The sequence below is a fragment of the Drosophila navojoa genome, chromosome 4 (genome assembly GCF_054131105.1).
Source record: "Drosophila navojoa isolate 15081-1374.11 chromosome 4, UAZ_NAV_1.0, whole genome shotgun sequence".
Taxonomy (NCBI): domain Eukaryota; kingdom Metazoa; phylum Arthropoda; class Insecta; order Diptera; family Drosophilidae; genus Drosophila; species Drosophila navojoa.
This window is the reverse complement of record NC_142892.1, coordinates 216,409-242,354: the sequence shown is the minus strand read 5'-3', so window position 1 is coordinate 242,354 and position 25,946 is coordinate 216,409. Positions and strand designations below refer to the sequence as shown.

General features: G+C 40.5%; 1 protein-coding gene across 1 annotated transcript; it reads right to left on the bottom strand.

The window, feature by feature from the left end:
* Positions 1-647: 647 nt before the first annotated feature.
* Abl (tyrosine-protein kinase Abl) lies at positions 648-25,888 on the bottom strand. Its single transcript, XM_018102117.3, has 9 exons — positions 24,766-25,888; positions 10,125-10,178; positions 7,608-8,130; positions 7,130-7,545; positions 6,484-7,070; positions 5,973-6,219; positions 5,788-5,908; positions 5,412-5,719; positions 648-4,534 (listed from the first exon to the last, which is right to left on the bottom strand). Exons 1-9 carry the CDS (start codon positions 25,115-25,117, stop codon positions 1,938-1,940), a joined length of 5,205 nt encoding a protein of 1,734 aa, XP_017957606.1. The 5' UTR covers positions 25,118-25,888; the 3' UTR covers positions 648-1,937.
* Positions 25,889-25,946: the final 58 nt, after the last annotated feature.

The following is a 25,946-nucleotide window of genomic DNA, read 5'->3' as shown; positions in this document are numbered from 1 at the left end:
GTAGTGTAATTCAATACAATATATGTTCAAATGGCACTAGGAATTCACATACTTGAATTCAAGAGCAGCAGTAGTATTCCAATATGTTTCACTGTAGAAAATTTTATTCAACGAAGGAAACTAGTTCAGTTCTCAACTGGTGCTGTGAAGTGGAAACATTATCTATCGATGTAATGCCAATCGATTGCGATAAGGCTATCGATATTTCGATATTGCCAAAAACTTTGAATTCAAATTTAAACATTCATCAGAATTCTAATGTAAGTTTGACTTTTAGTAAATATATAGAATGTACTAATATTGTTTTTCGAAATAATAATAATTACCTGTCCAAATATAAATTTTCTTCACAACGCATTTATTTTTAAATATCATTTTATTTCTCGTTGAAGTATTTTTGATCCGTTTCTTTTTAAATATTGTATATGTATTTATAGATATATTCCAAGCGCTTTCAAACGCACAGATTTTATAGAAGTTACAGAAATATAGTATTTATATTTATATATAAATATATGTTTCGAATGCACATTGTCTTTGTCATTTTATTTAGGGAGAGCTATTTTTTTTTTTTTTTTTTTTTTTTTTTTTTTTTTTTTGAAAAAGGTTTTGTTTTGCACATTTATATTATATGTATGCCAACTTTAATGTTATATGACCCGCCCTAATGTTGATCCGAGACTATGTATATGAAATGAATATTTATTTGGTTTTTTTCATTCGTTTAATTGTGTTTGTATGTGTGTATTTTTACGTATAAAAGTAGTTTAAAATCCATAAAATATCAGATAATAATTACAATTTGTTTTTGTGTATAAGTATGTGTTTAAAAAGCGTTTGCCACCAGTTTATTTTTATTTTTAGCTTGCAATGTTCAACGTAATAATATTAAGCTTTAGTCTTTTGCAACTTTTTTTTTTAATTTTTCCTTTTTCTATCGAGAAGTCGTTAATAATATCTTTGGGTTTCGCTACTGTTTAAATTTATGCCAAGTAGTACACATAGATCAATATATTTATGTAGGTATTACGAGTACTAAAAACACGAAGAAAATTCTAAACGTTGTAGATTGAGTTTTCCTGCTTAGAACGGACATTGCATGACATTATATATATATATCTTGTATAGGGATACTAAAAACACTTTTACCGACTAGCGTATATATATATATAGCGTATATATATATATTTATATTGATCATGAAGTTGTCCTTACCAACCTTCTCTATATGCACTTATATGTCTTTCAATATTAATTAGAACAAAGCTTAAGCTTACTTGAAAAGAAGTGGCTAAAAACCAAAAGAATAATGTGAGTAATGTGTAATGTTTAAAGATTATTCACAATTGAAATCAAAGAAAATAGTAGAAGACGTCATTATATAGAAAAATTTTGCTTTGCAACTCAGTTTCGAAGCCCACTCTCTCTCTCTCTCTCTCTCTCTCTCTCTCTCTCTCTCTCCCTCTGTTTATCTCTAAATATAAGCAGATGCATCAGATTTATGACTAGATGTATGTATAATCACTACGACTACTAAATACTATTGCAGTTGGAGTTACATGCTACCAACTACGATATAGTATATGTATATAGTAAATAATTAATTATAGCTGTATTTTCCTTTTTGTTATGTTGCTGTTTGTATGTTTCTGAGCTTCATCGCTGGGCTTTCAAGTTGTAGTTATGCTATCGTTTAATCCGTTTCCAGTTCGTTGTCTTCTGTCGTCCGCCTTCGCTGGAAGTGGGTGACGGGGATGGTGGGAGGAATGTGTGCGATTAATACATACATATGGATACATATTTGTATGTATATTTTCTCAGTGGGGCTGCTGCTTGCGCTTGATAAAGTTGCCTTCGGCATCTAGCCATATGCCGGCGCTGTTGTTGTCAGCTGGCGCAACACCGCTCCGCTGTGCGTCCATCCCCGTTCTTATCATTTACCTATGCAGCGCATTCGAGATCTGTTTGAGTGATTGACCCACCTCGCCAACCAATCGCTCATTATCCTGCACATTTTTACTGCCGGCAGTTCTCAGATGCTGTGACTGCGTCTCCACTCGGGTTACAAGCTCGCGAAAATGGAATTTCGAGTGCGGTGGCATCGACTCGTTCTCCGCAAAGACCACGCACGAGTTCTGCAGGATATTTAACTTATCGCTGAGCTGTAGCCACTGCGAGGCAGAGATTGCATTCACTGGATGTTTCAGTGACCCCTCCAGTAATGTCACCAGCTCCAAAATGCTTTCCCTAGTAATTTGTGTCGAGTTGATGTTGTCGCCGCCGACGCCGATCCCAGCGATTTTGGCAATGGGCGTGGCATAGATAGTCAACTTGGTGGGCTTATGCGGCACGGCAGGCTTATTCTGACTATTGGTGGAAGAGGTGCTGAGCTTGTTGTTGGCATTGCTCGGTAGAGGCGACTGCTGATTCGAGGAGTTGGCGTTGGAGTTATTGTACTGATCACCATAGAGCGACTGCGTCATCAGCTCCGCCTGATCACCTGTCTGCTGCTGCTGCTGCTCCTCATTGCTGCTGCTGCCCTCGGCATCTGTGAAGAGTTGCGTTGAAAGAGATGTTTTTATTGCTGTGGTTGCTAATTTGGTTGCGGCAGCTACCGCTGGCTTGGGCTGTGCTGTGGTGCTTGGAGTGCTGCTAATTGGGGGCGGTGGTGGTGGTGCCGCTGGCGGCGGTTTATTACCAAACACTTTGCTATACCCAGTAAGATTACCCAATGGCTGTTGTGTTGCTTTGAAGCCATATTTGGGCGACAATTGGGCGCTGGCGCCGCCACCATTGCTCGTTGCCATGGTCTGTGGGATTGTGGTGCTGGCATAGTCACCACTAGGCTGCTCCCAAAGTTTTTTTAAGCTATTAATACTACCTGTGCTGCGTCGCTTGCCGCCGTCTGAACTGTTGCCTGTGCCTGTGGCCGTGTCGCCTCCATCCGCATCCGCATTGGAGTTGCTAACATCGATTTTGATTTCAGTCTTTTGATTTGCGGCACTAAACTTTTTGGTTTCATCCCTGCGCGCTATATTGCAATTGGCATTTGGCGATTGTTGCTGCTGTTGTTGAAGACTTTGCTCCTTGGGCTGTTGCTGCTCGACCTTGTCCACTTTGCGTAGATGCGCCTTGAAGTCTATTATGTTTGTGGGCTGTTCAGCCTTTGGAATGGGCGTATTCATTTTTTTTGTCTCCACTTTCTTCAACTGTGCCTTGAAGTTGTTGTTGTTGCTGCTGTTGCTGTTGTTGGCGTTGGTGTTGGTGTTGGTGTTGGTGTTGGTGCTGCAATTGCCATTAGTCAGTTTTGAGGGCTTAGGCAAATTCATGCTCTCGGCCAGCTCGGTAACCAATTGGGCAACAGGGTCAACAACGACTGGAGCACCACCATTGGTATAGCCTATAGATGGATCGGATGGCTTGCCCGCTGATTTGATTTCTGTGATGAGTTTCTCCTTAAGATTTAGACCCTTCTCTTCGGCTGCTGCTGTTGCTGCTGATACTGACGCCTCGGGTGGTGTGCCCAGTGAGCTGCACGAATCCGTGGAGGGTTCACGTTTGCGGAGCGAGACTCCAAACCGGGAGCTGGCCTCCTCGACACTGGGTGCAGTATTGCTAACATCGTTGCTGCTGCTGTGCTGAGCATGTAGATGCTGCTGTATGGCCTGGACAGCGCTCTCTGGCGCTGGCGGTGGCGGTGGTGGCGGCAATGCTTCGAATTCCTCCAAAGGCGGCGGTGGAAACTCCAGATTAGCCAGCGCCGGCTGTGTAATGCCACCACGTTTAGGTGAACTGCTGCTGCCAGCAGCACGGAACGACGAAAAGGTCATCATGGCACCCTCCGTTGTTGTGCGATGTCGCTGTAGCTTATTCAAACTGGCCGCTGCATTGTTCTGCATGGTCACGCCCCCAGAGGAATTGCTTCGAATCATCTGTTGTGGTACCTGTTGCGCCTTGCTAGTCGCCGTTGGCAAGGCGGGGACAGCGGGCAAAGCACGACCTGCAGCTGTTGTGGCTGCTGCAGGGGTAGTATGTCCATTGACTGGTGCCTCAGAGCCCGTCCCGGCGCCACTGCTATTGCTGCTGCTGCTGTCCTCTAGGCTATCCAGGAAGGCACCTATACGTGCACCCTTGGGTAAGGTTCCATAGCGATTGACCACTCGCTTAACATTCATCACCTCCAAAGCACCCACAGTGATGGGATGAGCAGGTAGCACCGGTGTGCTGGCATTGCCATTGGTAGTCACATTGATCGGTGCCGGCTGCTGCGAGCGCTTGCTTTGACGTGTCTCCAGGCCGCGATTGCCCATCACCGGACGTTTGAATGAACTGTGTTGTTGTGAGGATCGTGGACCGATTCCCCCTGTCAGATTCGAGACACCTGCATGTAGTGAGTGCTGCATCTTGTTAGGCGGTGTAACTGTAGTCAAACTTTGCTCTATGCTATCTCCAGTGGCATCCGTATCCGGATCAGCAGCCGGGTCGACTTCTGAGTCATATCGCTGCGTCAAGTTATTGATGTCACGCGTGAGACCTGTAACCACAAAGATCACTATTGTATAAACGAAATTTAAAGGCGAACTACATGCTCGTGCTTGGGGTATGGAATTGGATGGATTAGTCAGTGCGAAGACCTGTGGACATGTCGACAAACCCATTTGTTGGCTCAATATTTGTCAACACCAAATCAGATCAGATCAAATCAAATAAAAACAAAACAAAACAGAAGAAACTTTAAAAGATCACTACTCAAACCAATTAATAGTAAAAAGATAAAAGAATTAAACATAAAGCAAACTAAATATAATTATGTAAAACACCAAAATGTAAATTAATAACAGTTGTTAAGAGTGTATGAAACAAAAAACATTTATAGTTTATGTATTTACAGTGGAATCGCCAAAGTCTAGACAGAGACTGTATTAACTATAATGCCTACAAATAGTTGCAATACAATTTGATTTATTTGAATTTTAACAAACTTGAAAACTGGACTCCTTTGGGTAAAGAATCTCTAATGGACAGACAGAACGGAATGGGTATTGTGAAAAATAAGTTAAATTCAAAACATTAAGACAAATATTCATAATTTTAAATATATTATATTCGATTCATATAGAGCATAAAGGCAAAGATTCCAGTTGTAAATATTTTATACTAAAGAAGCAATCAAATGTAGCATTGAAATGGAAACATACTCATTATGAAAACCATTTAAAAGTCAACCATTTTAATTAATATTGTCCTATTTTAAATAGTTTGTCACAATAAATTCGCAATTATAATGGAAAAATAAAAAATAAAATTAATAGTACAAAGAGGAAAAATAAATGTTTGTTTCTTGTGCAACACAAACCAATTAAAACGTAACATAAATTGTAAATAGGAATTCTTACTCCATTGACAAATACCTCGAAATAGGATGTCGTAAAGGAAACTACTGCAGGAGGATGATTTTTTAATTGAATATGTTTGTTGTTGTTGTTGTAGTATAGGTGATTGTAATAATTGTTCTTTCTGTTGTTGTTGCTGTTGTTTTTGTTGTTGTTGTGTACGTATTTGTGTCTGGGTTGGAATTTGGGTTTTAAAATTTCTACATAGGGTCTGGCTTAAAGTGTTGGAGTGGAAGTTTCTACTACTACCATTCGTATTGAGCTCATCGATCAAATTGCGTGCATCCTCCTCGCGATATGTAGAATCTCGGCTGCTAGAGAGCAAGCTAAATGAAAAGATATACAATGAATAAATACCTTTTTGTAATACTTGACGGGCTCTGCTTGGGCTTACCTGGTCCGCTTTGGTGGTGCTGGCGCCTGTTTGCCCTGTTTGTTGGTGGTGCGACGCATTTGCACATTGCCCTTGCCTTGGCTGGAGAAGGTGCTTAGCTTGGTCGATGTAGAGCCAGTTTCTGTGTGAAAGTGTGATACGAAATCAGTCTGAGTTCGTTGTATTCGTGGTAAACAATGATTCACCTGACATGGGTGTGCTGGCCAGTTGCTGCTGCTGCTGTTGTTGGTCAGCACTGGCCATACTTTTCTTGACCATTTGTGGCGTCAGACTAAGTGAAGCGGACGTTGAGGAGGATGCACTGGCCGTCGCTGTTGGGGGCGCTACACCAGCCGCTGCTGTGGAAATGGAACCGGAGTTGGAGCCTGTGCCGCCGCTGGCTGTTGCTGTGGCGTTGAGCTGTTTCTCTACCGCTTCGGTGATGGACGATTCCTGCGGAGCGAAGAAGGAGAGACGTGCAGCACGTGGATCATTATTGCGATTATCACTACTGATGATTGTGAGACTATCACACTGGTTGCGCTGGCATTCCATGAGCGACGATGGTGATGCAGACACCAATTGAAATCAAAGCTCAATGCCATTGTCGTCATCATTGTCGTCATTGTCGCCATCGTAATCATCATCGATATCATCGAGGTCATCATCATCATCATCCCATACCTCGAATTCGACATCACCATCACCGTCACCCACCTGAAACATGTGCTCCAGCGCATGGTGTATGCTCTTGAATGTGGGCCGATCCGTTGCATCCCACTGCCAGCACTGGCGCATTAGATCGTACACCTCCGGCGGACAGCCCGGCGGTCGCTCCATACGATAGCCCTTCTCCAGTTTGTGGTACACATCGGTGAGATCAATGCCCGGGTATGGCGACATGCCGTAAGTTGCTATCTCCCATAGTAGCACACCAAAGGCCCACACATCCGACTTGGTGCTGAACTTATTGTACGCCAATCCCTCTGGGGCGGTCCACTTGATGGGAAATTTAGCGCCCGCATGCGCCGTATAGGTATCATCGCGCATTAGGCGCGCTAGCCCAAAGTCGGCTACCTTAACGAGTTTGTTGTCGCCCACCAGGCAGTTGCGAGCCGCCAAATCCCGATGGATATAGTTGCGGGATTCCAGATAGCTCATGCCAGATGCTATTTGGGTGGCCATATAGAGCAGGGCTACCGCATCCAAAGTTTCCCGGCCTGCCGAACGCAAGAAGTCCAGTAGATTGCCATGCGACATGAACTCTGTGATGATGTAGAAGGGCGGCTCTCGAGTGCAGACACCTGGAAGGACAGAGAAAAAATGAGTCTGAGCAAGGCTGCTTGGACTGCTAGTTTCTCACCGATTAACTGCACGAGATTCGGATGCTTCATCTCCTTCATAATGGCTGCCTCTTCGAGGAAATCTTTTAGCGCCATCGTATCCTCCTTGAGCGTTTTAACGGCCACTGTGTTGCCATAGCGTTTCCACACCGCTTCGTATACCTCGCCATATTGTCCACCGCCCAGTTTGTGCTTCATCATGATGTCTGTGCGACATATTTCCCATTCATCTGGCTCGGGACTTAATGGAAAGACTGTAGGTTTGTTCTGCTTGGGTGCTGGATAGAGCAGTGGTGTTATCAAGCCGTGCCCTTCATGAGGCACGCTATGATGATGCACTAACTCTGCGAGCGTGTTGAATTTGGCCTCCTGCGTGACAAAGACTTTGCCATCCGGATCTTCAGAGATGCGATAGTGGTAGACGCGGCCCTCATATCTAAAAAAAATTAATAGAGATTAGTTGTTCTGGAGTGAGCACTAAGCAGGTGTGTCGTATACCTTAAACTAATGCTTCGCTGTCCAGGTGAACTTTCGCTCTCACGAACCAGGAAGCTCCCATTAATTCCTGAGCTGAGCAAGTACTCAGCCGCGTTTCGTGAGATTGGTCCGTGGTACCAGGAGTGCTTCTCGAGTGAGTTGAGAGGCGTCACATAATTGGAGGGTACCCAGCCCACGTTGCCGGAATCGGAGTGAGCTTCGCACCACTCGCCAGACTTGTTGTAGCTGAGAATGCGCACTTGCTCCCCTTTCTTGAGGCTCAGCTGATTCTCGCCGCCCGCTTGGAAGTCATACAGCGCTACAAACAGTTGAGGATCATCCTCTTCGGGCCCAGGCGCCAGCAAATTCTCCTTGGAAGTCCAGCGATGGGCCGACTCGAACACAGACGTTGCTGAGCTGTGCACTCCGCCTAGTGAAGCGAGCACTGGCGAGTCCTGGCTCTGTAGCTCAGCGGCATCTGCCAACAGGGCGGCCGCTGTGCTCGCTGGAATGTGTGGCAATGGACGCGATTGGAGCAGCGCCTCTGCAACATGGCAAACAGAAAGAGAGGGAGAGAGAATAGAAGGTGAGTGAACGTTTAATCAATCTGCCCGGTCACGAAACAATGTGATTGCAACTCGCTTGCTGGAGCTCGCTGTTCGCTGGCTGGCAACGCAAACCCGTTTTTCACATACACAGGAATGCGGGCATTACCTCGAGATGGGCGAGAGATTGGATGCCTTTAACTCTCTTTCATTGAAAAAATAAATTATGCACAGAACGGCATACAAAATTATAGCAAAACATTGCTGCCGACAGGAACCAACAGCACAAATAACCGTCCCGTCCCAGTCGACTTCACTTTTATTGTGGGAGAATTTCTATCAGATCACCGAGCTGTGTATCTGTTTCTACACTTGTATATGTATCTACATCTGTGTTTGTATATGAATCTATATCTGTATCTGCCGGATGCGAAAGGTCTCCCTATCTAAATAGGCATTTTAGCTTCAAGCTGAACTATACATATATGTATGTATATTATTTATCATTAGTTATGTCTATTAGCATATGAATGCACTCCTATGCCTTTGATACCCTATAGATTGCAGGAAACGACAGAAAGCTTTATATCTAAGGTAACTCAAGTGTTTTTTGGAGTATTTCAACCCTAGTTTATCCGCACAATGATCTTTTCTCCATTTGACAGCATCACACAATGAAATAATTGAGATTTTCACAACGGTTTATTTCTATTTCCATTTTCATTTTTTTTTTTTTTTTTTTTTTTTTTTTTTTTTTATTAAGCAGCCACTTCCGCTGGCACTCAGATTCTGGGTGAGCGTTTGGCCCACTTCTCCCCTCTACCTCGACAAGTAAGCAACTGGTTTTCCCCATTTTCCACACCTATTTCCCCACACTCGAAAGCCGCTTCAAATTAGTCTCGAATGTGGGTGCGTTGCGACTTCGACTCCAAGAGCCATAAAATCCAAATAATAAAGCAGAACAAAAATATTTGAGATGGGTTCCCAATTCTCTCGATACCCTGTCTGTTTCCAGTCAGCGCGTTGTCTTTCCTTTTCAATTGTTAATTTATGCGCGCGAGGCAGGAAATATTAATAGCAATAGGTAGACTGGTCATATCTACGAATGCCAGACAGCGGAAGCTTAGAGACCTCTGTAGAAGGCACGGGGGTCGGAACTTAGCCCGGTGGTCCGCTAAATCAGAGCGCATCGAAGCGCGGCTGAGGCGACGAGTCTGATCCAATGCATTGGAGTTAAGTCTGTATCCCACTCTCTCTCTCTCTCTCTCTCTCTCTCTCTCTCTCGCTCTCTCTCTCTCTCTCTCTCTCTCTCTCTCTCTCTCTCTTTCTATGGCCATATGTTCAATTAAAGAAACATACATATTTAGATAAATATACATACGTATATATTAGTGTACGTTTCGAATAGGCTCTACTGAGTCACGCGTACTAAAGTGGAATCGGGTCTCTGATTTATATATATTTATGCATAATCAACGCACAGCCAGAAAAAGTTGACTCAGAAGTGATTTTTCTTAAGAGCGAAATTTTCTTGGAATCTAAAGTTGAGGTAATTGCAGAATCTAAAATATTGCTAGTCTTAAAAAGAATATACAAAGGTTCTAACACCTGGGTCAAGGAACTTGTAAGTCTTGCATTAACCTACAACCTTTTCATCTATAGATCATCTATATCTATAGTAAGGCATGTATATATTTTAAACTATGCAATTTATTTAGGTATGTTAATAATTATTTCGATCTGTAGCTTTATGGCCATAAAGTATGTTGTATGGAAAGTATGTAGTCTATACGCTCTTGAATAGTTTCTTTATGAATTTCACGAATTCGAATGAGCAACTTTGAACTTTTCATGTATTCCTATTGGATGTCACTAGGTATATAGCAAATCCCACTTTTAAAAATTTCAAATCATGCATTATATGTACATAGAGTTTCAATCAGATTCATTCTATAATTATTAACAATGACACTACGTTTAAATTTGTTGTTACCTAAATTCATGTGATATTTGCCGGGATGGCCGCGAAAAGATCTGTGCTTGGTACCTGTAGAAAATAAAGAGAGAATGAGAATGAAGCTCGTGGTTCAGTGAACAAAGGCGTTCAACGAAAGAATCAAAACTTAATTTAAAACTATTTTATTTAATGCTTGTTTTCAATTCTACTTTTCAATGGACTTTGTACAATGGGTTGGATGACATTTGTGAAGAGCTGTCCGAAAATAAAAGTTTAAATTATATTTATATATATGTATATAAATAAACACACACATACATACATATATACAGATATATTTATATACATATGTATATTCATAGACATAAATCTATGTACAGTTAGAACGACATCAAAGCGGCTAAGCATTAAAGAGACAGTGAAGAATGCTTACTGTATATAAAGAGCTCTAGCAGAAAGTCAGAGCCAAAGGCAATTGCTGAAGGCCAATTAGAGCCTCGGCCACAAACATGTTGCCAACAACAACAACAACAACAGTAGCAAACAAACAAGCAATAACAATGTTAAATGCTGTAATCTTGAATGGAGAATAAGAAAAGTATTTGACGGATGCGCAAGCAATTTTTAAAGCTCAACCACTGGAGATATTACGCGAGAACGACCCCCACCGTTGCCCCCTCCATCATCCCTCAGCAGACTTTTGACAAAATAGTTGCTTCGCCCTCGTCAAATGTGATTTAAAGTGTGTTGCCAACATGAATTGAGGCCAACGAACTCTCCAGCAGAGTTGTCTCCATCCAAAGACAACGTCGCACAGATCCGGCAGCTCCAAAGACTTGCGACTAGAAACGAATGCAAGTCATTAGCGGGAATTGGAGCATAGAGAGAGTTAAGACTTATACTCAGATTTTGTGAAATGACGCACAGCTAATCACAGTTAGAGTGGGTGATGGGAGCTGCTTCACTTTGCGGCTGTGGCTAATCTGATGTCAGCTTTTGCTCTCGTAAGCAATAATATGCAAGTGCAGCGTCATCTAAAGTTGGGTGGAGGCCATATACATGCTCAAAATCTTGGCTGGTAGCAGGGTTAAGTTAAGTTGCTATAAGTACTTGCTGCATACTATATATTATCTTAGAACTAGATTCAATGGTCCTCAGCGATATTGGCTTGAGATACAATGAAAGGATGATTCAAGTTGACTTAAATACATGTATGTAGTAGATACGGTAAGTTCCCAATACAAGCACCAAGCACACACCGAGAACACTTCAATAAGATTTTAATATTAATAGTGAATTAAAGGAAACGTAAACGATTTAAGTCTCAGTCTCGTATTATATAAATTTATTTTTAGATAATATTCAATAACTCTTAACTGGTGCCACGCCCTGGCGCTACTTAGCCAACTCGCAGTAAAATTGATGCATTTGCCTTTTAGCTCTTCCGCGCCTCTTTTGCCTTCGGTGTCTGATTTATTTGAACGAAATGTCTCTTTCATTCAATAATTCACTCAAGAGCGTCCGCTGAGCCATTAGTCACATTGTCATTCATTCATTCATTAGCCGCTTCACAGCTCGCTTTTTCATTCATTCACTTATGCATCATTCATTAGTATTCGTGTTTGTATTTGTATTTGTGTTTGGCTGTGGCCCTTAGCTCGTTTGTAGCTTTTGCATTTGTGCACGTTTCTCTCGTAGTTTTGCTTTAGTTTTCAGTTTTCAGTTTCCAGCTGAAACTCTTATTTCTGTTAATGCACAATTCTTCGTGCCCCGCCCTCATTTTGAAAGCTCTTCTCAAGGGCTTTCGTGTCGTACCCGGCTTTGGCTTTGGCTCTGTCTCTGACTTTCAGCTGGACTATCGTTCTGTTCACGTTCTCGTTCCGTCTGGCTTCTGCTTCGCTTGTCCGATTTCATTCCGATTCTCGCCTTGAGCCAGGTAGTCAGGCAGCCCCTTTTGGCTAGTTGAGTTCAGTTAGGGCCAACACAGTCAACAGTAATCAACTTTTACGGTTTACATTTAATTAGTCATTTCTCTGGCTTCCGATATGTTGTGTAGAGGAAGGATTGCAAAATATAATTTGCTCTGATTTCTACACAAGGCCAATGCTATTAACGTGGCTTTAATTGTGTGAAATTAGTCGCTATCTAAGTTTGTTTAATTAACTTAACTGTTGGATTTCAAATTTCACATATTGTGAAAGGAACTTGCTGCGGCATAGTTAGCATTCAGAACGAAAATATTCTCAGTCAGCCACCGCTAGCGAATGCATTCGTCCTTATGCAAGGCCAATGCCATATGGTTATCTAGGGGGCTAGTTGCGCTTACAAGTTCATTTTTCAATTTGACATCGCATGTTAAGTAACTGACACTCGGACATAATGTCGAGAATGTAAAGGAACTCAATTTGTATATGCATATACATACATACATACATATATGCAAAGGTAAGTACCTCACCTGGAGGCCAAACAGAAAACCAACAAAGTGCGAAAAACTAAAGCGAATGGCGAAAACAGAGAAAATGAATACGAATAAACTGAAATGCAGTTAAAGTAAAAAACGTAAAGTAAATGCGAAATATAAAGGCGAGAGAAAGGGAGCGAGCGACAGAAAGAAGATGGCAGAAACAAAGGAAAACATTTGAATGGGACGAGGTCCCTCTGCCTCGGGTAGAGCATCGAGTCCTGGGAATGGGTTAGGGTAAAAGGCGCGCAGTCTGTCTGTGTGCCCGCACTTGGCGAAAAATCCACCCTTGACAGTGAGTACTGTGACTCGACTGAAGTCGCTGGCAAATTTTTACCACTTTTGTAAGGATTCCACTCAAGGCTAGTCCTGGTCTCGTTGCCGTGTCCTTAAAGTGAAATATGCGTTTCATTTCTGTTGCTTTGTGACGCAGCGCTGCAGGCGCAACGTCAAGCGCTGTCACGCCCCCTCTCTGTACACACACATACACACTGACAGACTAAGAGAGTGCCATATGTTGTGCAGAGCAGCAGATGAAAATCAAGTGTGTGCATTGAATACATATATTTAAAGAGCCAGTCACAAAATAAATCAATAATGGAAAAACTTTACCCCAAAGACAAAAATTCACAAGGCATACGCCGACAGAAGCCCTCAATTACATATATATATATATATATATATATATATAACTGAGAGTGCAAATTAATTGAATGCCAGCCAGCTATAGAGGGTGAGCAGATGAAAAGGCAACTGGCAACTGGAGGCTGGTACTAGAAATCTTATGAAAGAAATTGTTTCCTCTATCGAGTGCATGTGACACATGCTGGTCGAGGTTCGGTTACTTGGCAACATCTATAGCAGCGTGTCCTTGCCCAAGAGTCTGGCAATTGTTGGCATTGAAAAGGTAGCTTCCCAGTATAGCACAGCAGAGCAAAGCAGAACATCAACAAATCCTCCTAATTACACTTTTATGCACTCGGCTTTTGTGTGCAAAAGCCATTGAATGCACAATAAACGAAAGGGACAGGAAGAGGTCGATGTGTAAGGTGTTAGCTGCGGAGAAAGGCAGAGAGAGGTGGGTCAAATGACGTCACATGCGCCTATTCATATCAACTATTCGAGAGTAATTTTAAAGGTCACCTCAGTATGCGCCCAGCTGCTGTGACCTAAAAGCCATTGCATTGCTATATCTTTCTATATACAGTAAAAGGTCACTTCCTCTGCCTCTACTGCTTATAATGTATATATTTATATAGGGGCACGTGCTGGGGGACTATGAGAGCGGCAATGAGTGCACAAAATGCAGCAAAAAGTTCTTCATTTATAATTTGGTTTTGGTATATATCGTTCCCCTCTTGTATATTTCCTGTTAATTAATATTATATGAACATTTTATCCGTTCTATATATATCTCAATTTTGCTTTCTCTCTATATCTCTATTTCTATCTCAATTTTCCCCACTCTCTGCCTTTTTCATTTTTCCCTCCCTTTTATAACAATATCATATGTTTATTCAGATAATCAGATAAATTTTACCTCGCTTTTCATCCACCCATTTTCTCTTGCTAAAGCGTTTGACTATTCATATTTATATTAATATCAGCAATATTATTTACTTTGTGGGATATACACATTTGCTTTGATAGCCTTTTAAATATGCTTTTGGCTCTCATCCAGGTGTGCGGTCAAGGTAAACGTAAGGAAGGAAAACGTGCTTATCCCCTAGACAGACATCAGACTCATAGAGGCTGCACTCACATCACGTGTCTGCCTGTCGGCCACCGTCCATTGGCCGAACATTTGTGTGTTGAGAATGAAATGGGCTTTTAATTGTCGACTTGGCTGACGTCGCGACAGACGTAGCAGACACGTCGGTTGTCCAGAGAATAAAAACAAAAATGTATATATGAAACATTGGCATGCATATATGTATGTATGTATGTATTTTTTTTGGTATTTGATAATAGTTTGTTGTTATTGTCTGCCAGGCTGATTCACAGAATCAGCAGTGTGCTACAAAATGTATGATAGAGAGAGAGAGAGAGAGAGAGAGAGGGGAGCAACAGCGAGGACTGCACGTATACGACGCGTTGGTCAAACAAGCAGCATTTCAATGAGTCATCAGTGAGGCAAGAGCTTCATTTAAATAAAACCAATATTCTATTAAATCCTATAAACTAATACAATAAAATAAAATTACTAATGCAAATTTTGAAAAGTTAATCAATTTAAATAAGTGCACATTTATTTATGTAATTTTCACAATACACTGGCCCCACTGTGCATTGTTTTCCATGTTCTAGCCTCATGATATTCACATTTTTGTTGTCTGCGCTTCGTTATTCTCGTTTTTCTTGATTTTCTTTTGCCTCTGTCCACTCCCATCGTTTGGTTTGTTTACACTTTTTATAACTTATTGTTTATGCAGGCATCGAGTGCGTGGCATTTGTCAAGTATTTTTCAGCAATTTTTCTTTTTACTTATTCATATTTTCATTCTATTGTGGCTGTTGTTATTGTTCTGTCATGAATTAAACATTCACATTCACTCATTCACAACTGAAATTCTCATTCGGATCTAAATTCGCGTGGGCGCATTTTACAGATAATAAATTTAATAAGCGATAAAAAGCGTTTGACCATAAAATTTCTGAAGATAAGTAAATATGAAGTATGGTCTCATACGATCCGTCGTTTGTTAGAAAGGGAACAAAAATTAAAAGAAACTAGATATACATATGTATATAGATATACTATTATGACAATAGGTTCGGTTCCTCATTCAAAGTATGGGAAAAGATAACAAAACAACAAATCCGTGGGCTCTTCCCTTTGGGCTTCAATTGTTGTGACTGTTATATAGCTATTGTGAATAGTTGTCTCTGCTTTGCTTTTTGAGGTCAGTTTCATGGCAAGCGAAGAGTGTGTGTGGGTGGGTGAGATAAAGACGACTTGTGGCTCTTTTGTTTGTGCATCTTTTACAAGATAATTTATCATATTTATGCAAATGGTAAGCTGAAATGAAGCTAAAAGGCCAGCTGATAGCATTCCTTATCAGATCAAGGCCATTAACGTCTACAATCTAGATTTGTCTCTTATTATCAGAATATTTCACATCAAGCATGTACTCCGCAGATAAGATCAGTTTTTTGCCAGCTGTTTTAATAAGTCTTTAATAAGTTCGTTCAACTTTTTAGCAAGTGCAAAATGTGTGTAAATAACAAAAATATGCTAACTTTCTCCCTGGACAGATTTCATTTCATTTTATAGTAGACTGATTGATTGCCAATCAGTCAGTCATTCAGTCCATTTTGCACTCGTCGAAATCAAAAGTTTTTTCGATTTCCAAATGAAGATCGCTTCGAAGCTTTTCTTTTCGCTACGCTCGACTGATGCTGAATGCCGAAAAGCGCTAAAGCGAAAGAGCAGAGCAAATAGCCATAAAATCATTTGCCATGAAAATGAATAATTTTGAATCAGAATGGGAGGGGAGAGGGGGTATTACAAAGTGCGTAATTGCACGAAAATAACTATGTATATTAAATTCGATATTATATAAGAGAGACTCTTAAATGTGTGTGTGTGTGCAAAAAGACTTCCTCTTTGAGTTTTGGGAGTATAGACTTTAAAGTGAAGTTAAAATCCAGTTGAGCTTTAATAATGTGCGTCATTCTAATCAAAATGCTGGTTAGCTCATATAATTATGGCTGCGATGTCTGTCATGAAGCGCAATTAGCTTTATAAATGGACGTTAGATGCGACGAAGCGGAACTTGTCTAATTCCGGTTTTGTTTATATTTCAGTACATAGTTTTTCCAACTAACGGCTTTTCTCTCGGTCGATTATATAAAAATTTGTAAAAACAAAACTGAATAAAAAGTGCGCAAGCGCCGCCATTGACAATGACACAACGATAAAATATGAAAAAATATGAAAAAACGTTTATAATTACACTAAATGTATATATATATATATGCATATATAAGCTATTCAGCCCGACAGTCCTCAAGATATAGTGTTAATCAAATTTTATTGTACACTTTGCAATAATACGAAAAACGTTTGAAAATTTGATGTGAGTACGTAGATTAATATTTGTTTGCAGGGTCTGTGGGTGTGCTCGTGTGTATGGCGCGTGTATCCAGGCGATTCATACGGAACTTTGATCTCGAAATTTAAACATGCAAAGGGCTGGCAACGCTAAAAAATGTAGTAAATTCAAGCTGGCAATTATGTTTTTGAGCTTCCGATTTTTGTGACAGGCGACCCAACTCAAAGAGTTTTTGTCCAAATTGGTACTTATTGAGCTATTATGGAGTTGAAGGGCAAATAATTTTTGTCAATTATGAAATGTAACACAAAAGCAGCTTGGGGTGGAAATAAAGCAGTAACAGTAAAAAATTTTATACTCTGAGGACATGGGAATTACAGTATACAGAACAGATTCTATTAGCTATATACATGTATTGCAGATCAGTATGTGAAACTGTAATCGCCCGATTACGTCATATCCTTAACATGGCGTTCGTTTGTTTCAAAGTCTCATAGCTACCTCTCTAGATTATAATATACAAAATAGCAGGACTACAGCATGCACCAAGTATAAATGTATGTATGTATATAAGTACATATTTCAAAGATACTTTATATCAAGTCTTTGGTGACTCAGCGTTGAGTTCTGAGGAAACAAGTGCAATAGCCAGCCAGCTACGGATAAGTAGAAGAAAGATACAACGAGTAGCGACCGTGCGACACGGCGGATGTGGATGTCGTTTAAATATGGCCAGACGGCGTAAAAATTGACAGACGTCGCACAACCAAAAAAATAAATGTAAAATAAACGCCACACAAAGCCACACACACAAACACGTCCAAGTCAAAGTTCTGAAAGGCCGGGCAAAAATATCATAAAACGCAGAGACAAAAGAAGAAAAACTGAAAGTGGCGACAACTCCAAAATTCGTTTCCATGGACAAAGCCACCAGTTCGGCCATTAGGCAGAAATTAAATGAATTAAATTTCACATTAATTATTTAAATAGAGAAAAAAGAAATACATATACAAAATAAATATTAATAAAAACGAGCCGGACACTTCGCTTGATGGGAGTGCATGACTACCAGATACCTGTACCTATTATAATCATCATAACAGTACTATAATCATTAGCAAAATTGCATATTCATATTCATTATCATTATCGCCATCATTTTCATTATGATCATGATCATAATACATATTATATAATAATATATATATATATATATAAATTGGTTTTGTGCAATGTGAATATGAAGTTGAATTGAAAGGCCATTACATGTCACCCTAGCCGTCATGCTGATCGAGAATAAATATGCATATATATTAGGATATACAACTATACGATATACATACATATGTATAAATAACCGCTACAACAGAGACAGCTGCTTATAAAGTTGAAGTTAACTGCCGCTGGTTTTGGTGCTTTTGTTGTTTGTTTTGTAGTTGGTTAATTTTGCCGATATACTCTTATGTTGGATATTTAAATTTTGTCATGAAGAGTGTGAAATAATAATGATCTCAGACTTAATCTTCAAGTAGGCTAGTATTTCCTCTAAGTCTTTTCTCCAAGTCATCCCTCCTTGTAAGTCCTTGCTCTAAGTATTTCCTCCAAGTCCTTGTTCAGCCTTTAACGCTGAGCTGAATGATCATTGAATATTTGCACACACTTCACTTCACTTTACTGCACTGCACAACTGACCCCCACCAGGCCTGGGCGACTAAAGAAATGCTGCAGCTGCTGCCCTTTATATAGGGCGACTTTCACTCAATCACAAAGTCGCACTCAAGTGTTGGGCTCGGCACCAGGTAGGGGTCGTTGGTGTCGAGCCTAAACTGACCAATGGGAACACTCTCTGCTGCTGCAAGCATTTTAGCTTCGTTTTACTTAAATACAAATACCAACTGAATTCTGCTGCATACATATAGACCAATTAAATGATCTTGTGTAGTTCTTTGTCATCTCTTTTGCTTGGCAGACAGACAGAGAGACAGACAAACAAAAAGGCATAGTTAAATCGGATTAACTCATTACTTTGTTCAAGAATATATATCGGACTAGGACTTCAATAGATTTCTTATCAATAGACTACATATAGCCTGAAATAGGCTAAGCTGGCAACACTGGTTTTCACACCGACTACTGATGGTTCACTGACCACCGGACGCCGGTCAGCTGGCAACGTAGACAAATAGAGAAAGAGAAAGAGAGAGAGAGAGAGCGCTCGATATGTGTGCGTGTGCATACTTTCGGCTGCTCGTGCATTGTGTGTGTAAGAGAGGGAACAGGTTTGCTTCGTTTCTGGGCGCATTTGTTATGCTTTTTCTTTGGAGCTCGATTTTACACAAAAAATACTTGCCAATTTTCTTCATATGATTTTATTTTGTTTATTTTTTCGCATATAATTTGAAGCTGTTTTTGGCTTAAAGAATGTTATTTTTGTGTATTTTGCGTTGAATCTGAGTGAAAGCTTTAAACTTTCCTATGTTAGGCTTTTGTTGTCTAATAAAATCAATTGCCAATAATGCTTTTATTGATTTTTTCAATTACAGAGGGAAGTACTTTCGCTATAGTCGAAAATTTTATTTGTTGCGATTTATGGAGTCGTCAAATGTTATAACCAAAATTAGCTCTGAAACATAATTCTGGGATTTATATGGGCAATACTTACACCATCTATATAACGTTCATGTTATTTCTGACCTGCCAACTACAATTTGAGCGCAGTTAACGTCCACATTCAATCAGCGATCGTGCTATATCTTTTCTATACCACATATGTGAATCCAAAGCTGTTAAATTATGCGGCAGCAACAGCTGGACGTGCCGTGAGGCTGAGAATCCAGTAAACTCCGTTCTCGACTCTTGCATCTCAATTCTCTATTCTCAATTACTGTTACAATTACGAACGTGATTTGTGCTGCAGTCAGTTTCTGCGCTCATTGATGGATCGGATTGGATCGGCTGTGGCTGCAACAAAATGCAGTTCGCCAAGAGATAAATGGAGAGCGGAAAAGAGAGAGGCAAGGCTTCACGGCACAAGTGTAGCTCGTGGTCGAACAGGTTTGCCTGGTTCTGGTTGGATTGCCGCGAAAGCGATTCTCTGTAGCATTTGAAACGCTTTGCAGATTGTTTATGCTTAATTCGCACTCGAAGTACATAAAATGTATATGTCAATATGTATGCATGTAAATCTACACATATGTGTATGCACGCAGACAAGATATAGAATACATGCATGATAATAAACAACAAAAACAGTTTGCTGTTGATTTTTGCACATGCTCAATGTGCGCGACCTTGTGGACTTGTTAACGTCGAAACACTGGATCACTGACGAGTGCTTAAACCTAATAAACACATCAATTGCACAAGAGTGCAGGAGAGGCGGGGGCGTGACGGGGTGCGTCTCTGTGTGTGCTCCACACAATTGGCTATACATACACTGTATATACATTGAACATATACATATACCCATAAATATTTATTTGTTTTTAGGGGGCGGCATATAAATATATATTGTGTTTAATTCGGTAAGATCTACCCTCTCAATAAACATTAAAACGGTATATTTATACGTAGATACACTGAGCGAATATCATTTACTAATCGCTCAACAGTCAATGCAGTTAGATTGCTGAAAATTAAAATTCTTCAATGAAAATAAATAAATAAATTATTTTCGTTCATTTGCACGTCTTTTTCGCTGAGTGTATTTGTTTATTTGTGGCTCTCCGCTCTGTCAATCAATCTACTGGCGTCAAAATTTATGACCTCAAACATAATCACAACAACGGTGTATGTTAAATATATATAGTGAAGCATTTCATGCGCTTATAATTAGTTGACGCATTCCAAACCTCAACGCCCCACCGTCCTGCCCCCTATTTTGTCCCCCTTAGCTGCTATTGCTAAACAAATATTCAGTTCTCTTTGGATATTTGGGCTGTTTACAAATGTTGTTTGACTATTCCATTGGCTGCCTCATTCCAGGTTTCTTTTTTTTTTCTCTTTTTTTTTTTTTTGTCAGCTAATTTATGCAAACAATTTTCAATGAGGCGCACAACTCGAAGGGAACTGCATAAAATGAAAACCTGCTCCCAAAATGGGCTACAGGGAGGAGCCGGCTTTTGATTTGCTGTGGTGGGCGTGTACTACGCTCCACTGAGAGTGCAAAAATAAATATTTTAGAACTCAAAAACAAAAAACAAAAAACAATTTAGAAAATGCGCTAGGAATTACATTAACAGAAATACATACATGAAATAAGGAAAATGTTGAAAAATAAAGTTGAGGACTATTTTGAGAAAAGGCTAAACAGAGGTAGTGATTGATATTATGTGTATATGTATGTATATGAATCTCTATTGTTGGATGTACATTTTATTCTGAGTGTTGATGTGAGTTGCTGAATGTAAGAAATCTGGATTTTCAGCTTTGTAAACATCAATTTATACTCCAATTGAAATTTCCAATTGGAGCGTTTTCGATTGGAGATCAGTAAGCAGTGGCAGTGACAACTTATTAATATTCTTACATATGTATGTTCCAAATACTAACTAGACTTTGTACGCACAGCTGGTTGTTCTTGAATTAATGTTCCTATTGGATTGTAGAGCAACATAGAACAGTGAATATACAATAAACAGAAGATAGGGACGGGCTGGGACTGGCATTGAGCTCTATAAATAACATCAAAGTGCATTGCAATGCACGCAAAGCGAGGCACGAAAGGATTTACGAGCTTGATCGAAAACAGCCCTTTGGCCCCAAAAAAGCAACGAAGCGACATGGAACAGTAACAACAACTGCAACAAAAACAAAAACAATAATAATGATGACGCTGAGTGGCACTTTGGTGGAACTGGCAAATGCCAGGAAATGCCAGGCAACGGCAACGACGAAGTCGACTCGAAGTCGAAGTAAAAGTAAAGAAAATTATAAAAAGAAACTAAGAGAGAAAGAAAAAGCCTGAGATACGAGGCGGCTAATAATAGAATAAATGCATCGGCTGCAAGGCAAAAGCAAATATAAGAAAGTCACAAAAAGGAGGAGGAGACGTAACGCCTGCAACACGGTACTTTTGTCAATTGTATGCGCTGTTAGCTGTTTGGCATTCCTAAATATGGAGTTCGTTATTTAAAGTTCTGCAGCATTTTTCATTTATTTAAAATTATATAATAATTCTTTAACATCCATCCTATGGCCATGCCGGTTTTTTTTTTTGAAAATAACTATATCAGTATGATATTTATACATATATATTAGCATAATTGTAAACGAGTGGGAAAGCTGCAAAGTCAACCACACACGCGTCACCTGTTTGCCGTGTGTCCACAACACATACATACACACAGTTATCATCATCTAGTGGCTGTGCGTGTGGCGTCCATTAGCCATGTGAAAAGTTCATTTGCCTCGTCTCATAATTTGCCGCTTGCATGTTGCAAGTAAACAGCAAAAAGCAGAGTCCAGTCCAACGGCCATTGACGCCTCCTCCCGCCTGCTGCCTTCGTCCGTCTAGGCTACTCACATTACCAAAGCGAAAGAGGGCGACAGGGAGAGATAGACAGAGTGACAAACACTTTGCACACTCAAGGAGTTTTGCAACTCACTTCGAGGCTATTTTGAGACACGGCGACGCGTCGCCAAAAGCGAAGAAAAGACAGCGACGCCTTCTACTTCTGCCCCTCCCCCTCCTTTTCCTTCTCTTTCTTGCCCCTCTGCTCCCTTCATGTTCTTCTCCATTTCCGCATAGCTGTTTCCCACACCCAACGCTCAACTATTTGCAATTGACAGCTCTTCTGAAGCAGTCGTCGTTTCTTTCCCAGCGGTATCCAAAATGCAATATCCAATTGTATATCTCCTCATTGCTCTATTGCCTCTAAAACATATCTAATTACAGCGTCTCGTAAAGCTCTGCTCTTACTTTATTCGCATAGCTCCCAATGTGCAAAGGCAACGCCTACAACTATCATACAGTGTGACGAAATGTGTATTTTTTTTATATATACAAAAAATAAAGTTATTATCCTAATAGTTCCATTCCATTTGATACAAATGGCCAAAATGCAAAATACAACAATAATAATAAACATGTTACATAAGAATCCAGGGATCTAGCCATTGTGCCCACTGTGCCTTATTGTGCCAACACTTATAGCTGTCTCTCTCGCTCTCTTAGGCCATCTCTTTCTCTCTCACTCTGCCTGTGTGTGATTTCATTTTGAATCCGCGGCTGCCATTCGGTCTGTCGCATTCGACCTGGTCGCGACTGCGGTTGCTGCCTTGTAATCCGTCTACCAGAGACACACAATTTAACAATGTAATTTTGTAATAGCAACAACAATAACAACATCAAATATTGCATCTTCTATGTGAATTTCAGCATTCGATTGCAATTTACTTGATTCATTTCGTGTGGGAAAACGTAGGTTAGTTTTCTGTTCGGCGCTGAACTTTAAGCTACAAAGGCAAGTATGCTGCTCACGTAGAACGAACAAAGAGTTGACTACTGATAAATAGCGCGAAACGTGTTTTGTTTTATTTTTATTTGCGCTGTGGGTTATTTGATGCCACAAAAAAGCATACATTCATTTATATAAGTTCTAATTTGTGTGGTTAGTATTTCATTTATTAATATACAAATGTACATATATACATACATATATTTAAATGAATGCAATTTCTTGAGGGTTTTATCAAACTTGTAGCTTCAATAAATTACCAGATAAACTTCATATATATAGTCTTACTTTGTACTTGATAAGTCTCGGACAAATGTTTCTCATTTTTTCTTTTGTTAACTGCATACTGAGCTGTCTCTAGAAAAATTGCAATCTGTGACTCAATGCGGTCACATAACAAATTAAACGGATCGCTTATCAGCTGAAGAGTGATCGCTCGTAATACTCGTCATAAAACGATTTAATCCTATAAATAAATAATTATAATTGCAAACAAATTGCTGCGCAACAACAATCGAAGCAAATAATCGAAAGAAAGACAATTTTTTCAAATTGGAGCTAATTTCAATACCAGTCGCTGTTATCCAATTGCATTTGTCAATTATGAGCTTGAAGATGTAGACTCAGTGAATATACATTATCTAATAAAATAATGTATTACTCAAATGTCTTGCATTTGTAAGGTTTTTTTTCTTTAGGGATTGGCTCAGTATTTAACTTAATATATACAACGCCCCAACCCCACCTATTGTGGTAGGACAGCAACAGGAACATAAAAAAGCCATTAAGAAGAGAGAGACAAAGAGAGAGAGAGAGAGAGAGAGAGAGAGAGAGAGAGAGAGAGAGAGAGAGAGAGAGAGAGAGAGGAAAAAAGGGAAATGGTACAACTTGCCAAAGCAAACAACGGAATAAGGGAAAATCAAATAAAGAGGAAGGAAGGCAAATAAAATGCGTAAGTAAGGAAAACGTAGGAAATGCCTGTCGACTAGTTTCTATGTCGGGGTGGGTGGGGTGCTGTCTGCTGCTGCTGCTTTTTCAACCACTGCTGAGCGGCAAAAGTGTTGGGTGTGTGGGTGTGAGGGTTAGGGGGACATATTAAAAGCAGCAGAATATCAGCAGTCGAAACAGCCCTCAAAAATAATTTCAAATTCGTCTCATTTCTTCGACGCGTGCCTCAAAATTCTGTTTACGCTTGTAAACAAAAGCGGGCAGCAGCAGCAGCAACAACTACGACAACAACACAAAGTAACACTATAGCCAATGCCGGCAACAGCAGTTATGACAACAACAAGAGCGCACATTCCGCTCTTCGAATAAAACGGAAGCAATGAATAGTAGAAATTGGCTCAATTGAAGAGAGCGGCGCCGGCACAGAGTGCAGAAGGAGCAAGCGAAAGGGAAAGAGAGACAGAGAAATAGAGAGTGGATGAGCGTATCGAGAGAGAGAGAGAGAGAGAGAGAGAGAGAGAGAGAGAGAGAGAGAGAGAGAGAGTGAGAGTGAGAGAGAGAGAGAGTGAGAGAGAGAGAGAGAGAGAGAGAGAGCTGTCAAAGGCTATGTATATAATAGTGTATACACATTGTAAGTGCAGTTGTATTTATGTAATGATGCATTTTTAGAATACACTTATGTGTATGTGTCGGTATATATATTTGTATGCAAGACACATGCATCCACGTTCAAACTGGCACAATATTACTTACCATTGTGTTCCGTAAATATATTTAAGCCAACGCTGGGATTGCAGCGATTATCCTTGTGGTTCGCATTTGAGCTGCCGCCGCCTCCGCCTCCACCGCTGCGATGGGCCGAGGAACCACTTGAATTGATGCTGCCATGTCCTGAAGATTGATGTGACTTCATGCGAGAATTGCGTAAAGTGGAATTGGAGCTCAGGCCGCCAACGGATGCGCCGCTGTTGCCGCCACTTATGCAGTGCGGAGAACCGGATGCAACGGGGCTGCTGCTAGTACCAACACCAATACAGCTTACGGTACCGCCTCCGCCCCCTCCGCTCGAATGGGAGCCGCGCTCCTTGCCCTGTTGTGCGCCCATCCTTCCAATCACATGCACCCCAAATGCACTATTCTTTATTTTACTCTATATTTCTTTTCCACAATTTCGTTTTAGCTGCGCTGCAATAAATTTCTTCTTCTTATATATATAATTTTTTTATCGCATTAGCACTTGCTTTATTTTAATTTGCTGCTCTACACATTTTCTTTCGTGCGTCGTCGTTTCTTTTCTTTCTTTCACGAGATGCGCTCTCCATACACTAACACACACACACACGCACACGCACTTGTATTGCTACTCCAATTTGCAAATTGAGAGTAGACAAAATTCAAGGATGTTGCGAAATTACCAATCAGATTTTTTCTTTCAACTTTTTTTCATATGTGAGGAGACAAATAAAATTTAGGTTTTTATTTGTGTTGTTTCATTTGTTGAGTGCGCCAGTGCTTTCAGGGGGTAACTGAAGTGGAGGGAGTCTGGCTAGGGCTTACAAACACGCCCTAAAATGCACTTTGTCTGCCCGTCTTACGTCTTTCGCAGTGCTGCTGCGTCTGCGTCTCGCATGTTTTGCATTTACAGAACCATAAATTGAAATTGCTCTTCGTTTCTTTTTTCTTTGTAGCTGTGTGTAAGTGCAGCTTTGAAGTTATCTATATCTTTGCATTTTTCCAATTACACTCACACACACACACACACACACGCACAGAAAAATGAACCACCCGCACGACACAACGTACCCGACAGACTTAAGTAAAATTTTCAAGACGACTGCAGCTAGAGTGACCGCACTCAAATAACGAACAAATAACACGAGCTGACGGTGGTGCGCTAAGCCAATCGAGGGTTCGCTCCGAATTGCGCGCAGCCA